The following is an 18,236-nucleotide window of genomic DNA, read 5'->3' as shown; positions in this document are numbered from 1 at the left end:
GGTATGGTCACTTATTCCTTATATGAACTGTTTCAAATGCAAGACATTGATTGCATGAGATTAAGTTTGTAAATGATAGTCTGTGTCCTTTTGTAGTGTGCACATATATTTATGAAAATTCCTGCCCCCTTCTCGCCACCCCATCAATATTTTTCTAGATCCGCCCCTGCTTAAAGTTAAGTTTAAATGTGGAGCACAAAACCTTAAGCAGTCTAAAGTCTCTGGGGTATGTTTGTAGCAATAACCAACAATACATTGTATGAGTCAAAATTATTTATTTATCTTTTAAGCCAAAAATCATTAGGATATTAAGTAAAGATCATGTTCCATGAATATATTTTGTAATTTTCTACCGTAAGTATATCAAAAAAATATTTTGATTAGTAATATGCATTGCTAAGAATTCATCTGAACAACTTTAAAGATGATTTTCCCAATATTTAGATTTTTTCTGCACCCTCAGATTCCAGATTTTCTAATAGTTGGATCTTGGTCTAATATTGTCCTCCTAACAAACCAAACATCAACGGAGAGATTCTTTATAAACTGAATCTAAAGACTGGTTTTGTGGTCCGGGGTCACAAAATGTCATAAACCACAACAACAACATCCGCAGAAGAGCATGAGCTCACAGAAAGCAGCAGCATATTGATTGAGCGCCTACTAGCGTTTATTTCCCGGGATTATGACGTCACCGACCAGGCCCGCCCCCGACTCGCTTTGTCACTTCGCAGTTAAAATCAGTTGGTGTAGTAACCGCCCGTCGCGCGAGCAACAGCCGTGAGCGCGCGGTTTAGGAGGAAAACGTCGCGTCGGAGCGTAACGCTTCCACGAGAGGACATGGCACATTCGACGCTAGTTAGAAAACAAAAGCGAATGAGGCAAAAACAAGCGCGGGCAACCGCAACTTCACGCTGAGGGCGATTTAAAGCCCTTCGCAAAAAGTTTCGCTGACGTCATACGTCAGCTATAACGACCGAAGCTTCGCGTTCGCCGTCGGTGTGCGTGCGTGTGTTTGTTAGCTTGTCTGTCTTTAATCATTAAAAGCGGACGGAATGGGGGCCAAACAGAGCAGTCCCGCTGAAAACGGCCGCACACGGGCGTACTCTAGCTCGGATCTCCCTTCGAGTAACGGCGGCAGAACGGCGGCGAGGTTTCCCGCTCACGGCGCCTCAGGTGCTGCGTCTTCTTCCTCGTCGTCGTCAGCGGCGGTGTCCTCGCACTATGCCGGCTCCAGAACGCGCTCCGTCGGGGAACGCACCGGTGGACCGGCCGCAAGACCCCAGTCGAGCATTAATATACCGACCTCGGGAGCGTACAGTTCTCAGGACTCCGGTAACAGCACACCGGAAGACAGCGGCGGGGAGAGAGAGCGGTCAACCGGCGCTCCGAGACTCTTGATCGGATCTTTACCTGCTCACCTGTCGCCTCATCTCTTCGGAGGTAAGAGTTTGTCTAGCGTGGTCATTTGTGTTTACCGTGGTTTAACTATTCTTATTTGTAGTAAAACCATGGTTATATTCGTTAAGTCCACCTTAGCAATAACCAGTTTGTGTTAAACCAACGTTAGATAGTTAACCACCAGCTATGAGTAACTAACCCATACACAGAACACAGTGTACTGAAGGTCAAATACGAGAAAGTCATTGAAGTTCACATTATTATGTTAATATCTATGTGAAGGTGTGTTTATATGTAAGTTGGAGAGGTTACTACTCTTTTTGAACCTTCAACCTAAACCGTTTCCTAGTTATAGGTTCTAGCAGCAACTGGTTTTAGTGTCTTTAATCAACTGGTTAAACTAGATCTATACCCACCTGTTATGAGTAACTAATTCATAAACTGTGTACTGATTGTTTTGTTGTTGATATGATATATTTAACCTGTCTTAACTCCTGTTTATTTATAGTTGACACACACAAGTTGACACCATGAAGTTTCATATCAATATTTTATATTAATAGCAATGCAAATACATAAGTGAATATGTATGTGTGTGTGTGTATACGTTTTAGAGGCTAAGTGTAAAATATTTTTTTTATGTCAACTACCCAGCTTATGAATCAACCTTTTGTGGAGTTTGAACCTTCAACGTTTTAGTTACCAGCCCAGATCTTTAACCAACTATTCTGGTTAAATCAGCTAAACTATTGGTTCGTTTTTATCATCCAATGGGGAAAGATGTTTTTGTTTATTACGGTTGATGAGATCTGGTGACCTTCAACCTTTTATAGTTACCAACAGTCCAGTGTCTGGTTGCATAATAAATAACCAAGTCTTACAAGTTAAATGTGTTGTTTTGTTTTAGTTTTTTAACTGGTTATAATATCAAGTCAAGTTACATTAACAAGTAGCTGTAACGTAAAACTTTTCGGTTAATGCAACCTTTCACAGATCTTACCAATGCTTACTAGGTTAAACCAGCCAAACCGGAGTTTTGTTTCCTGCAGTGGAGAAAGAGTATGTTTCTGTTTATTATGCGTTGAAGTGATCTCTTTGTGGAAGGATGTCATTAATCTTTTTTATATTTTGGATGATCTTTTCTAAACTGGTGCACTCTTGTGCAGCATTGCATGCCATATTTTACAGATGCATGCTGGGGCATCTGTGTTCAGAGCCGAAAGGTTGCGGTTAGGGAGATCAGGTGTAGAGATGCAGGTGAGAGATGCTGATTATTTCCGAGCAGTTCAGTCGTCGTGCAGGTCTTTTGTTGTTGTTTTTCTGAGAACCTGCTCCGTAATCTGATGTTTCATAAACACTGGTGTTATCATGTGGTATAACTGGCTGAATCACAGGAAATCTGTCAACAACAGGTTCAGGTCACATTTCACCTCAAAATCACAAAAGAAAAAATAAGTAAATGAAGCCTATTTTAAGGACCATTACATTATTTACAAGTTATTTAAGTTGGAAAACATTTGTTGTACTGCTTTCAAAGAAATAGTTCAGCCAAAAATAAAATCCAGCTGATAATGTGCTCCGGTCAGATGAGTGTTTCTTCATCAGATTTGGAGTTAAATGTGTCATTGCTTCATTTGCTAACCAGTTTATCCTCTGCAGTGAATGGGTGCCGTCAGAATGAGAGTCCAAACTGCTGATAAAAACATTACAATATCAATTACAATAATTTTCTCCATATGTTAACTGATGGACTGGAGTGCTGTGGATTATTGTAATGTTTTTATCAGCTCTCATTCTGACGGCACCCATTCACTGCAGAGCAGCCATTGATGAGACACTGATGCATTGCTACATTTCTCCAAATCACGAAGAAACAAAAAATGTGAGTGCATTTTTAGCAAACTTTAATTTATGGGTAAACCGTTCCTGTAAACAATTGCAAATGTATTTAAAACATTGAAAAATATCAATATAAAATATCAATACAGTGTAGAAAATAACCATTCTGAGTCACGGCATTACCCAGCTAACAATTGCTGCACATTTTTATTTATGCAATTGGCAAATGCTTTCCATTTATGCATTTATCCTTTCCAACAGTTAATGCATGCATCCAATTCTTCAGTTCATGCATTTCCTGGGAATCAAACCCATGACCTTTGCAGTGCATATTCTACTGTTTGACATACAGGAGGGATTTACTTGAAAGTAAATAATGGTTGTAAAATGGGCTTTTATTTGATATTTTCTCATGATATGGTGGTGGAATGTGGCTATAAGCCAAGTTTATTTATAGCACATTTCATACACAATGGTAATTCAAAGTCCTCTACGTAAAAGAAAAGAAAATAATAATAAAAAAAAAAATTATGTTTTGCATTGTTCTACATGTTTAACATGATAACTGCTGATGTTTAGTGTCATTTTGGCTGTTCGTAGTTTCTTACAAACAATATTCAAATCTAATGGAAAGACAGGTGAGGCTGTGTGTTTCTGAGATGGAATTTCCCCAGCCGTTGTGTCCTGGATTGAACTTAAATTCTGTAACAGGCTCTCGCTGCTGATTGAAGTTAATCTTTAAACATTGTTGAAATGGCTAAGTATGACTTTTAACCAACTGGATGAGATCAAGAAGGGAGTTTTTAAAGGGAAGTGAGACTTTAGTTCGCTTTCAATAATAGGAACACACGTGGGAATCCTCCCTTTAACAGACTCGCTCTGTATGTGCAGTTTGCATCAGACCTGGAGGCAAAATCATGCAAAATTTAGCATGGTCATAATAGGCATTTATCAGTAGTGTTTGCTAATGCAAGTCGTCTCTAGTACTATTGCATTGAGTGATGATTTGAAACCTCTAAAACTAAGTATTAAAGTTCAGTGTGTGCTTCATCATGCAGTGTTTCTGCACTAAACATGAATGTCTCCTCATGTCTACTAGAGCCAGAGAGATATGTTTTTTTGGAGGGCCGATACCGATATTATGGAGTAAAAAAAGTCTGATATCGATATATCGGCTGTTATTCTTTGTGTATATTATAATGATTTGGACCATATGAGACTGAGGAGATGTCCACGTGACTGAGATGTGGTGAAAGAGTGGATATCTCCATTGCATGATTATATATCTGAATTCAGACCAACATAGCTGTCCAAAACACCAGAGCTTTCGCTTATGACATGCTGTTTGAATGCAGCTTTTCTAAGCTAATGTTGTTATTATTGCACGAGTAGGTACAGATAATGAATATTTTAGTACTGTGATTTTCTGATACCAATCTGACTGATAAATATAACCCTAGTTTTGACACTGAGGCGGTGCATGCAAACTGTTTTAATCAGTGTACACAAGATCTTGTTATTAGACTAGAAAAATGCAAAGACCAAGATTTTAATGTTTTAATCTGATGTTTTTATTATGCTTCAAGACAAACCATGTCCAAAATCATTAGCAACCATCAATGCATCAAGCATTTTATTATTTATTCTTTCTTTTAAACCAAAGGAAGTAAAAAAAATGTAGGTTGTTAGTTTCTGGTTTAAAGATGAAGTAAAATATTGCAATTGTTTAACATTTACTACTTCAGTTAAGTGGAGCAGGTCTGATGAGTAGAGGTGGAGATTAATTTGCATATTCATGAATACATGCATACTTAATGAGGAAAGCGTGGAGAGTTACTTTTTGATGTGGAAATAATGTTCATTGTCAAAGACGAGTTTTAAGGGATTTAAATGACTAAAAACTGAATTAAAATTAAAAAAAAACATATTTGTGAATCAGTTCAGACTGTTCCAGCAAACTGATTTAAAACTCTTTTTCAGAAATGACTGTATTGAATAACACCAGATAACTAGAGCAAAGAGCAAAAGAAGTACTCTCAGAGGGAATGGGCTGACCTCAGGGAAACGGCTTGAACTTGGCCTGTGTTTGGGAACGGGTCAGTAGTCGGGCCGGCTGGCCGCTCTGTCCCAGTGTGCTGCCGCAGCAGTTCAAGATCCTCTCTTAATGACTCGAGCGCCTCTCTTTCGTCTGCATTACTCTCAGCACTGGCTCCGTTCCAGCCGCTGCTCCAAGAGCTTTCCATCTGCAGCCATCTCTCTTCATATCTCTCACATGCACACACACGCTTCATGCCTAAGGCCTTCTGCAACGGTTAAAGGGATAGTTTACATTTCTGTCATGATTTACTCACATTTATGACATTTTGAAAAATCCCCTTTTTCTCACACCATCCTTTTTGACTCCGAATTCTGCATGATCTTTCACATTCGGTTTTTTGTTTTCTGCCACACAGTGAAAAATAAGAACTGTAATTGAGTTCATATCTCACAGTTTTTACTTTTATTCTCAGTATTGCAAGTCTGTATCTTGCAGTTGAGTTAACGTTTCACATTTACGAGTATTATTTATAAATTTTTGCAGAATTGCAAGTTTGTTTCTTGAGAGAATTGAGAAAAAATTGCAATGATGTTGTTACAATGATTTATTAAAAAAAAAAAAAGTGTAGCATACTTCTATAAAAGTCTGACATTTTTCTAAATCTTACAGGAAGAAAGAAAGTGTAAGTGTTTGTAAGTAGAAGATAAAGAACGTACTGTGGGTTTGGAACGAGTTAATTATGATAGAATTTATATTTTTGGATGTGCTATCACTTTATCTTTTTTTTTCTAACAATTATGAGAAAAAAATTCTGAATTGCAAGACATACATAATTCTGATTTTTATTTTCTTTCAATCTTTTTCTTATAAAATGTATTATTATTGTAAAATGTATTAAAACACACAAAGATCTTCACTACAACCCAACATAATTAAAGTTTGGTCTAATTTAAAGCAGTTGACAGGAATTTTACTATTCCATGGTAGATCTGCATGATATATACTCAGAAATCGGACTTTTTCCTCATAATTACAAGTTTATATCTCTCAATTATTTTTGTTTCCAAATAAATAAAGAAAAACAGAGTGGGATTGTGGCGTCTACAGGGTCAGGTCAATAGTTAGGCAAATTAAAACTAAAGAAAAATGTTTGTTAACTTAAGATTTGGATATATATATATATACATTTTTTTATTAATTTTTTTTTCAGCGGGGTAATAATCATACTGTGCTGCACATTATTGACAATATTAAGCTGAAGCTTGACTTTGCAAATTTTAAAATCGCAAATCAAATCGCAATCCCAATATCTGTCAAAAAATCGATCTAATGCTGTATAGCAGCGTAGCACAATCTCTGTTTGACGTATTTGTACCATCACACTTTGTAAACCATTATCCTGATCGTCCTTCTCAGCAGCCGCTGATGTCTCTGAGTCAGCAGGTCATGGTACATTTCTCACGCTGTAGATTCGGTTCGACCGGGTCGTGGGGAAGATCTCACACGGATGAGATGTTTTATGATGTCCACGTGTGTGTGTGTGTGTGTGTGTGTGTGTGTGCAAACACCGCTGGTCGATCCAGGAATCAATAGTCAATGTCCCACCGTGCTGCTGTGTCCTGGACATCAATCCTGCAGACAGCCTGAAATGATATATATTATTATCCAGATTTATTTGGAAAGAGATGAAGTACATGCTATATATACAATCTCAACCTGATTGCATTTTCAGTGCAAAATCTAAACTATATTATTACCCAGCTCTTTATATCAAGTTGTTTTTTCCTTCTTTATTTGCATACTTCTGCAACTTTTATTTCCAGTTCACTCTTGTAAAGTGATAAAGCGAACTGTAAGTTTATTTGCAGAGTTGAAAGTTTGTAAAGTTTTGAAGGAACTGCTCCCAGATAAAGCTCTTTGAGACGGTTGTACACGAGGAGTCATATATTAGATGTTTTATACAGAGCAGGGAGGCTGAAAATGTGAAGCATTATGTCTCTGATACGCTGGAGGAAAAGTCAAAGAGCCATGCTTTCTCTGGCTTAATATTGCTTGTCAGCATTTGTAGAGCTCTGAGCCTGAGGTTAAGTCTGACTAGGATTAAAGGATTGATTTTTCCAAAAATAAAACCCATTTTTCAAATCTTCTTTATCAAATTACATGTTAAGTGTTATGTGGAGTTATACTGAGAGACGTGAATGACAGAAGGGACAAACGCACAGCCGGTTCCCTCTGGACATAAACAGGAAGAGGACGCATCATAATCAGATGCAGAACAGATCGTATGGATCTGTTTATTCTCAAGAAGAGAGGCTCATGGGAATCTAGTTGTATGTTATTCTGCTATGGATGTGTGAGGCTTCACAATGTTTCCATGAGCTCTAGGCACTAACATTTTTATAAACTATTAGTCACTAGTGAAAATCAGTATAGGTTTCTTTTTATGGACAGGGACATAAAGTAGCTGGAGTATCTGAGCATTGACTGATTATAATTAGTTTCACCTTTTCTACAGCGGATCAGGTCCAGATGAAGCGCTGCCATAGTTTTGGCACAAAGGAGGTCATAGTGAGTTAGATTTCCTGAAACAAGGATGTTTTTGTGTGTATGCTGTATACTCATGATTTCAAGGTGGGGTTAAATCTGAATCCAGACACTAATTTGTTTAGAGCGGTTTAAACCGAGCTTGATTCGTGCAGATTTCTCTCCTGATTCAGACCAGAACTCAAGATGTTAACTGATGACTGGATTATTGTGACGCTTTAGCAGTTGATGTATATATGAGATGTAGAAACAATTTTTTGGTGAGCTATTCCTGTAATCGCACTACACATAGGGAACTAAATGTCTCAGCCAAAGCCGATTTTCAGAAATGAAAAATGCTGGCAACGACTTGCAGCTTTAAATAGACTTGTCATTTACAGGAAGAGCTACTCGTGATCTGTTGTGACTTTCCTTTTTGTATGACCATATCTGGTTTTGTAACGCACCACTTTGTGTTCTTGCACAATGTCTATTCTTCTAAAGATCGTTTGATTTGTTCCTCCACAGGTCTTTACAGTGTTGAAATCCTCATAGTCATATGGTTAGCCGAATGCTATTGAGCATGACTGAAAGTGCATGAGCGCTTGGATCATCTCAGCATCATAAAGGCAGGAATGTAATCTTATTAAACTCTTTAAGTCGTGTGATTATCTCTGCAAGCACATATACACATACGAGCTTTCAATTATTTACGTTTGCCCTTATGCATTAGGCAGAAGCTTTTATCCAGAGCAACTTGCATTGCATTCAAAGTTTGCATTTTACCACTACATGCATTTCATGGGAATCCGTATGCATGCACCATTTGATCTATACAGAAGTACAGGATAGTATAATTTTTCTGTGTGCCGTAATGAAGCAAAATTAAGTATGCACGCTCTGATAACAAATGGGATGTTAAAAAAATTCAGTGTAGCTTATTTCAGCAAATTTAGTATTTCGTCCAGGTATTCTGTGCATGCAATAAATTTGCATCCTCTGTGCATTACGCATTTCATCTCTTGTGAGCAATTCTTAATAAGGTTTTGATGCATGCTTTCTACTGTTATCTTGATTTTAGCCAAATGGCACCCCATGGGTTGCATTTGTACCTTTCAGATTTAGTGACGTTTTGGCTGCATGAGTGAAGCAAACACAATTTTCTGAATGCAAATCACGTCTTCAGATGTGCAGTGTGCAGACAGGCTCATGTCTTCTAGTTAATTGAGCACTTAGAGGAGGTAAGAGTCCCATCTCCCTCGCTGAATGCATATGGCACATTAGATGGCATTCGCAGTTTCCCACTGGTTGGGTTTTATGTCAGGTTTGCTACACTCGAGCGCCTCCTGATTGCTGAGTAATCACCACTGAATCTGCAGTTGCACTCACCAGATCCTTAAACTCAGGTGAAGTGCAAGTGGCCTTTAAAAATCAGGTTTATCGTTTATAGAGTTAGTTATATACATGAATAAAGCCAGCCTGCTCAGATAAATGTGTCCTGCTCTGCTTGAACTGATTTCGGTTTTATCTCCGAATGAATGGCTCTAAATGTTGCTTTAAAAACGTTCTCTTTTTTTTTCTTCTGAATTGGGAATAAGGAACATGTTCACTAGATGTTCTCTGTGTGTGTGTGTGTGTGTGTTTGTGTCAGACTTACACCTCCCTTGTCTTTATCTGACCCTATGAGCTGACGTTGTGTCACCTTGTCAGATTGTCGCATGCTTACGATCATTTATAGCAGGACCTTTTTTATATTAAACACCGTTTCCTTCTCCGTCCATCTGTTGGGCTGCGCTGACAGCTTTATGAATTATAGATGTCTCCTCGGGACCCTCGCTCAAATCCACCTCTCCGTCATTAGGACTAACCTTCATCCGTGCAGCCGACGCGTCCGTGTCTGAAATTCACACTTTTCCTCGTGTGGTTTTATGAATGTCTCTAAACTCATTAACCATTCGATCACACAGTATTGCAGACGAGCTCCATGAGGCTGTTTCCAGAGGGATTCTAGAGCACAATCCAGATTAAACCCTTTCAGTTAACATGCACTTACCAAAACACTTTCCTTACTGCGAATTGTCTTTATTTTATTATTATTATTATTATATTTTTTTTGTCAAGATGTAACATAGGTACTGTCACCATCAGCTGTCAGTTCACTTTATTGAGGGGCATATAAAAATCTATTTGATTTTATTTTATTTTTTTCCTCACTTTAAAGCATTTTTACACGAGTGCCTAAAACTTTGAACGATACTGTAGCTTTGAGGAAGGTTTCTTGAAGCTTCTTGGAGACGTCTGCACAGTTCTTCTGGATTGAGTCTGTCTCCGTTTCTGTTTTTTCATCTAATCTCAGACAGACTGATGATCATCAGGGGTTCCACTAAAGAGGTTCAACCAACTCTGAGTTTAAACTTGAAATCTGAGTTGACTTACCCTGAGTTTTCGGTTACAGAACAGCTGAAATGAGTTGGTTTAATCAACTCTAAATTGACTGACTCAGAGTTAAGCGCATGCACCACAACTATAAAAAGACATTATCAATCGAGCGCCGATATTACGATTCACCATGGCAACAGCTCCCGCCAAAAAGCCGTCTGCATACTTCAGACTCGATACAAATGTAATTCTTCTCAGTTCTAATATCAGAGGTGAAAACTGGCAGAACGTTAGATTAATGTACTAATAGCTAATCATTTGTATGGCATCTCATGGGCAAAAAATAATTCCACTTTTAGAACATTTTGTTCATTTTTATTGAAAATAAATTCTATTGTGACGTGATGGGAAAAGTGAGAAGAACTAGCTCTGAAAAAGCTGGACTAACCCAATCAATCACGTTACAAGCTAGTTTTCCGTGTCCAAAACATTATTACTGCCTACACCACTGAAGCTGTTATTCACATGTGTCGTATTTAACCTTGTGTCGATGGGGGGCGGAGCTACAGTAGATTTGCACTTAGTAATAGACACTCAGAATAATCTTGTTATCCATTTGCATTAAGATTATTTTTATTACCACCCTGGCTTATAATTTTACTTAAGTAAAATACACTTAATTTAGATTAACAGGGTTAACATACTCAGTTTTCACTTAAGCTCCTTTCTGAAACCTGATCACATGTCTGTGTGGAGCACGAAAGCCTCACTACTTTTACAATTAATGGCAAAATGAATGTTTGGAAATGTGAACTGATATATCCTACTGACACACTACAGCAAAAGATAGAAATAATTGAATTAAAGCCATTTTAGCTGCTGAAAATACTAGCTTTGTAATCATTTTGGCCACCACTGTATATAAAAAGTAAAATGTATGCTGTCTTTCCACTTCCTCATACGTGATCAGGAGATCGCAGGCCTAACCCTGTGGTATTGTTGTCTTTGTCTAGCCAGCGTTCTGCTGCCTGTGCGCTCGTCATTGTCTCAGGGATTTAATTTTAGCCGGTTACGTCACACACACACACACACACACACACGGAGAGTGTGAGAGCGTCTGCTGCCACAGACACAGATCTCATTCACAGAAGACGTGCGATTAAAGATTTAATCAAGACACCTGATGCTGTCAAAATATTCAGCTTTAGTCTCCGATCATGAATCTATCAGTATATGTGCTGTATTTACTGACTTGGCATGGGAATCCAGCTGTGAGCTGAAATGTGTAATGTCTGTATTATTTTTTTTAAAAGTAAAACCTTATTTCTTAATGTTCACTATAAGTCACGGATATTTTGGCTCCTTGAATGAAAAACTCTGACTCTGATGCTTTCAAAACTTTGACCTGTTTGAGTATTGCAACATCTACTCAGCCAATGGGGTGAGTTTGGGGGCGGGGCTATCTATTTGACTAACCAATCACAAATATGAAGAATGTTTTTGAAAAAAATCAGTCATTATTTTGCCAGTTGCGTGTGTATTGAGCAGAAAATATACACTTCAGCTTTTAAAAATCTGTGCTAACGCCTCTGCTCCTCTGAAAGTTCCCCGTTCCTGATTTCATGCCTCAAGAAGAACAATACAGAAGTGTATTTCCTCTTTCTCTGCATTATGTATCAGACTCTCAGTAGATGTATTTTGGCGATCCTTCCCACCTGTGACTGTTTCAGTTACATCTGATCCCAAACGAGGGCTTGCTTCCAAACTGTGTGACGAAAGTATTTTTATTGTAAAGCTTTAAGAAGCACCATAAGTGTCACAAGAATAGTTCCTATGATGCATTCAGAAGCTTCTGAAGTCTACTTTTATGACATTTTTATGGTTATGGGTATGTACGAGGAATAGTTAACTAGTTATTGACTGATACAGCTGTTGATGATTAAGCAAAATGAAACCGAAATGATTAGTGTGATGATTTAGGGATGCATAGATTCGATACTTGCGTTTTCTGACGGATCGTGAATCAGTAAGACAAGACTGGTCCAAATCTGATATTGTTGCTGAATTATCCACTAACCTGGTTTTGTCATAGATTGATTTATATATTTTTTCAGTTTTATTTTTTATGAAAATGCAGTCGTCTATATTCAGTAGATTGTGTTTTGAGAGTGACATTCAGGTCAACACACAGAAGTATATTGATTTAAAAGAAAACTACACTGGGATTGAATCGGGAATCGGCCAATGGCATCGTTGCACCCCTAGTGAAGAATCATAAATTATAAAATAAGAATGAATATTATTTTGCCTGAATTATTAATTTTTCTGTTGTACAGCTACATTTTATTTCTAAACAAAATACAAATTTAAATTTAGTTAATAGTACTAGTAGTAGCAGCAATAATAATTTAGTAATTAGTTATCATTATACTGTAATAATTAATGAATAAAAAATAAAAAAATTGTTTTATAATCACTAAATTCGGTCCCAATTTTGTAGCCATAAAAAGCAGTAAGGCTACTTTAAGTTAGTAATTAAAAAACAAAACTACAGTTTGTTGATCATCATGTCAATAAAGCTTGTTGAAATGTCTTTGAATGCCACAAAAGTGAGTGTGTGTGTGTGTGTGGGAATATTTTTGTATAAGTCTGTATTTCCTCTAGCAGAAATCAACAGCTCCTGTTCTTTCCCTGGAGAGACTGTGAGCTCTGTCCCTTCTCTTTACTCCGCACACAGATGCAGTCACTAAATCCTAGCAAGAGCGTTCACGAGCTGCGTGTGAGAACAGCATCGATCTCGTTGTGACAGATGCTCAGACACTCTGAAATATCCTGATTTCACCGTTACAGAAGCTGGTTTGTCCGGCAGGGAGAGCCGATCGATGAAACCGAGATCAGACGTATAGATGGACTCGTGCGACTGCCAGCACTTTTAAACTTATTTATAATAAACGGTTCGTCTAGTTCAACAAAAAGAACCGGTTCAAAAGAATGATTCGTTCGTGAACTGGACATCAATCCGTACCGTTCACCTGAGGCTCTGGATTACTGGTAATAATGTTTAGTTTCTTGCACAGACTGATCGTTTCACTTCATAAGACCGTAATATATTTTGTGTTGCTTGATACGACTCAAAGTCCTGGAAGCCATTGACTTATATTTTATATATATATATATATATATTACAATAATTCAGTCAGCAAAGTGACTATGCACAGAAATCGTTGCAGAAAGTTGTTCTTGCAAACAGAAGTCTGATTTAATTCCTCTCTTGGAGTTTTTTAATGGTTGTTGTTGTTGTCATTCTGCTTTGCCAGATTTATTTATACAGCACTTGATATATTTTCAAAGCAGTTTTAGAAAAATTACAGTAATGTTTTAGCTCCTGTGTGTCTTGACTGTGAAAGATGTCACCAGCGTCTCTGTTCCTCAATAGCACGTTTATGCAGAAGAGGCGACCGCTAAATATTGTCACGAGGTGCTCGACGCTGTCAGTGAATCATATCATTGAGTGTGTTCAGACCAGACAAACCCTCTGCTTTGTGTCTAGAGCTCAGCTGATCATCTAATTCTTCTGACATGCGTTATAGAAACGAGCTTGTGTGTGTGTGAGAGAGAGAGAGTGAGTGCATCTACTGAGGGATTAACACACACACACACACACACACACACTCACACTTGTTGTCTTTTTTAGGCTCTTTATCGCACTCCTGCTGTGTCCGTCCCAGAGAAACATTATTAAACAAAGATTGTATAGTTTTTCCAGCTAGTTTCCCGGAAAGAACGAGGCTTTCGAATGCATCTTATGCCTAATTATAACATGGATGTGTGTGCATGCAGTGCTCATTTAATCACTGTATAATTGGTGAACCAAGTGATTTTTGCCAAACGTTATTGATATTTGAAAACGGCAAAACTAACACACCCATACCCCAACAACACCTCGCCCCACACGCATTTACACACCCATGGCATAACCACTTAATCGCTTTACTGCACCTGTAATAACACTTGCATCTAAACGAATTTGGTCATTTTTGGAGTTGATGGGAAAACTAATAAAGTTGAGCATTAAATCAATTAAAATTCAGTTTGAAATAAAAAATAGAAAAATGGGGTAGCACAATTAATCACAACAACAAGTTTTTTGTATTTATAATTCTTTATAATTCACAATACATTAATATTGTGTTTGTGTGTGTGTGTGTGTGTGTTTTTTATTTTTTATTTATTATTATTATTATTATTATTATTATTATTATTATTATTATTTTTACTTTTAAAAATAACAATGAGTGGAAAAACTGATAATTCAATTGAATGTAAAATAAAAATGGGCCAAAATATTTTATAATATGGTTACAATAATATTGATAATAAAATTTGTAAGAATTGCATAATAAATTTATTATTATTATTATATCTTATTAATAAATAAATTGCAGCACCATTTTTAAAATTGTATGTTAAATTAATAATAGTAATAATAATACTATCGCAAAATAAAATACCTTTTTTAATAATTGGAGATAATAATATTAATAAAAATAATTTATTAATAATAAATACATATGCTAGTATCATTATTAAAAATATTTCCATTGTATTTTTATTTATATTAATATAAAAAGTATATATTTTTTCAGTTAGCTGCCAAGGCAGATTGTATCATTTTCATTTAAAGTTCATTTAAACCATTACAAATATAGAGCTGCATAAAAAAAAAAAAACTAATAAAAATGACGTTACATTAAAAAAGCTTCAATTGCAAACAGAGAATAAAAAATGAGACCTAATTTAATATATAAAAAATTAAAGTACAATAAATTCTTGGACAATTAGAGAATGTTTTTCTAGCTAGAATCCACTCACTATTGACTTAAAATATTTGAAGGATACATGCACATTTTTTTATTGTATTTTCTTTAATTTCATGTGCATTAAAAATGAAACCTTTATCATAATGTAACAGTTTTAATGTAAAAACTTAAAATAGTTTACCTCTTTTGGTGTTTTTTGTTTTTTTTCTATGGTGTTGAAATGAGTTTTAATTTATAAAAGCGCTCAAGTTGTGGCCATAAACTGTACGTCTTTGAAAGACTTTGAGAGTCTAAACTCAATGTGAACTCATGTAATTTAGCTTTATTTGGTCTCCACAGGTTTCAAGTGCCCCGTCTGTGCCAAGTTTATCTCTTCAGATGAAATGGACCTTCATCTTGTCATATGCTTGACCAAACCTCGAGTGACGTACAACGGTGAGTGTTTGTTTTCATCTTCTTCTACAGCTGAACATGTGATGGAGTTGCCCTGTAAAGACAGAAAGGCAGACTCAATGCTGTAATTATCTCTTCTCATGGCATGTTAAGACCTGGCAGATGCGTCTCAGAATCAGGTTATTGCATTCATGTTCAAACATCTGATTTTCCAGCAGAAACATGCAGTGAGGTCCTTGTTCTGCTCTTGTTATGGCTCTGCGTGTTTGGATGGATGTCTGTTGCAGTTGTAAATGGGGCTTTTTTAATCGCTAATCGTTTAACAAGAGATTTGTTGTGCAATATAAAGATCGTTAATAATTATAATCCAACTTTGTGAGATCGCGATGAACTGAAGTTAGTGACAGCTTTTAAAGATTATTAAGGGAGTTTACAACAGTCCGATAAACAAGAAGTTAATATTAAGTGACGTATGTTGTTTGACTTTAAAAATATTGACCGATTTTGCTTCGTTTCGTCAACGAAAAGAGTTTCAAATAAAGTCACAGTCGAGCCGTGGTACATCTTCAAGCAAACAAAGCAGTGTTTTTTGTGAATGAAAGTGTTTTTAAATGAATCAAGTGAGTCAATGATTCAATTCAAGAAGGTCACTTGCTTCGTTCCTGAATAAATCAGTTGTTCAAAAGAGTCAATTGAATGAATGATTCAGTGATTAAATCAGTGACTCGCCGCTTCCTGATGGAAGTTTTTATTTTTTATTTTTAAACAATGGTTGTATATTAAAAATGTTATATGTAACTAATTAACTCCCAACATTTTTTTTTGTTCTGTGCCACTTTCGTAGTAGAAACAATTTTTTTTTATTGATTACTTAGCTTATAAATATAGATTTTTGAAGTTATGACATACTACTTATAGTTACAAAAAAACTGCGATCACAAAGAATGAAAAACGCCCCACTGTAAATCAGATATTAACATATAATGAGAAGACTAATTTTAGTTATTGATCAGAAGGTGCTCCTGAACGTTTAGATTAGGAGACCAAGTTCTCCTAAAAAGAAGAGTAAGTGTAGAGCTCTGTGAGTGTGAATTTGTCTTCTCTTTCCATCTGAATTATTTCCTCGTCTTGTTGTTATAGCCCTTTGTCATGTTTTTAGGCGTTGTCAGTTTCCATAAACTCAACGAGACGGATAGAGTCGTCCGTGCAGCTGGGAAACGAGCCAAAGCCAGAGACTAAATCAGATCTGAAACAACACCAGATTCCAGCGGAAAATCAAACGCAGTGTAATCACTGACCGCTGGATCTTTTACAAAGTAACAACATTACTTCAAATACATTAACTACGGCTGTCAAATAGTTAAAACATTTAAGGAAGTAATTGCACAATGTGCTGATTAATTAATCTTCTTCATCGCCAATCAACCCCAGAAGATCAAATCATTATTGTGTTAAATGAGAGAAGCATTGTAGAGCCGTTATAATAAATAGGTATTAATGTTTTTTTTTTAATTGGGTATTGAAATATTACATTGTTAAAAATAATAATAATAATTAATAATCGAGTTATTGAATTACTCACTCAGCCAGTTTGAAACAAAGTAACTGTCTTTATGAAAATCACTGAATCATTGACTCACTCGATTCATTCAAACAGCTGGTTCATTCAAAAATGAAGCAAGTGGCAGTTTTTTTTATGAGTCACTGAATCATTGACTCACTCGATTCATTCGAACAGCTGATTCATTCAAAAATGAAGTAAGTGACAGTTTTTTTTATGAGTCACTGAATCATTGACTCACTCGATTCATTCGAACAGCTGATTCATTCAAAAATGAAGTAAGTGGCAGTTTTTTTTATGAGTCACTGAATCATTGACTCACTTGATTCATTCGAACAGCTGATTCATTCAAAAATGAAGCAAGTGGCAGTTTTTTTTCTGAGTCACTGAATCATTGACTCACTCGACTCATTCGAACAGCTGATTCATTCAGAAATGAAGCAAGTGGCAGTTTTTTTATGAGTCACTGAATCATTGACTCACTTGATTCATTCTAAAATGTTGATTCATTCAGTAGTGAATCACTGCTTTGTATCAGAAAGGCACAATAGTTCTGCTCTGGCTTTGATTGCAACTGTTTTTTGAGGAAAACATTTTTTCTAACGTTCTCCTGGCACCAGTTTGTTCTTCTTTTCCCTCCTAACTCTGGAGTGGTTTAGTTTTCCATGACTCACTGGTGTTTTATGATTGGAGCTCCAGCAGTTCTCCAGATGCCCTACTGTTGGGTGTGTTTGGGGCTGAGGATGAGAAATGCCCCCCAGCCTCATTCTCAATGACAGCAGCTAATTTTATCCTCGTACATGAACACAACTGTGTTTTAAGAGTGTAAAAAAGCAGCTTTGATTGGTTTATTGTATGATGATATCTGTCGCTAAAAATCTCTGTTCATAATAGCTGTATAATATATATATATATTTATTATATTATATATTATTAATATATTATATTATTATATTATATCATATTATATTATATTATAATATAATACTTAAATTATATCCATAATATTAAAAATATTTACATGTTAAATATATATTATATTAATGTTAATTTGTGTACATTTATGAGTTTAATAACAAAAAAAGTAGGCCTAATGGTGAATTTGTGCATTATATAAACATCCAGAGCATTCATTAAGAAAGCAAATAGACTTAATGGCATCTTCTAGAGTTATGTAAGCTTTACAGAGGTGTGTGTGTGTGTGTGTGTGTGTGTGTGTGTGTCTTGCTGTGGAGAGTTTGTGAGTTGGTCCAAACACCAGATGCATTGCTCTCCCTGCGGG

At 36.3% G+C, this 18,236-nt stretch overlaps 1 protein-coding gene across 1 annotated transcript in view; it reads left to right on the top strand.

Annotated features, from left to right (window-relative positions):
* Positions 1-707: 707 nt before the first annotated feature.
* The window catches only part of LOC113115780 (E3 ubiquitin-protein ligase znrf2-like), a 27,516-nt gene continuing 9,987 nt past the window's right edge, over positions 708-18,236 (top strand). Inside the window, exons 1-2 of the mRNA XM_026283393.1 lie at positions 708-1,443; positions 15,340-15,435. Coding sequence (XP_026139178.1) covers positions 1,056-1,443; positions 15,340-15,435 — 484 coding nt within the window. The 5' untranslated portion in view covers positions 708-1,055. The remainder of the gene's footprint in view (positions 1,444-15,339; positions 15,436-18,236) is intronic.

The sequence above is a fragment of the Carassius auratus genome, chromosome 16 (genome assembly GCF_003368295.1).
Source record: "Carassius auratus strain Wakin chromosome 16, ASM336829v1, whole genome shotgun sequence".
NCBI classification, from domain to species: Eukaryota; Metazoa; Chordata; class Actinopteri; order Cypriniformes; family Cyprinidae; genus Carassius; species Carassius auratus.
The sequence above is the reverse complement of the archived record's forward strand: the minus strand, read 5'-3'. Positions and strand labels throughout refer to the sequence as shown.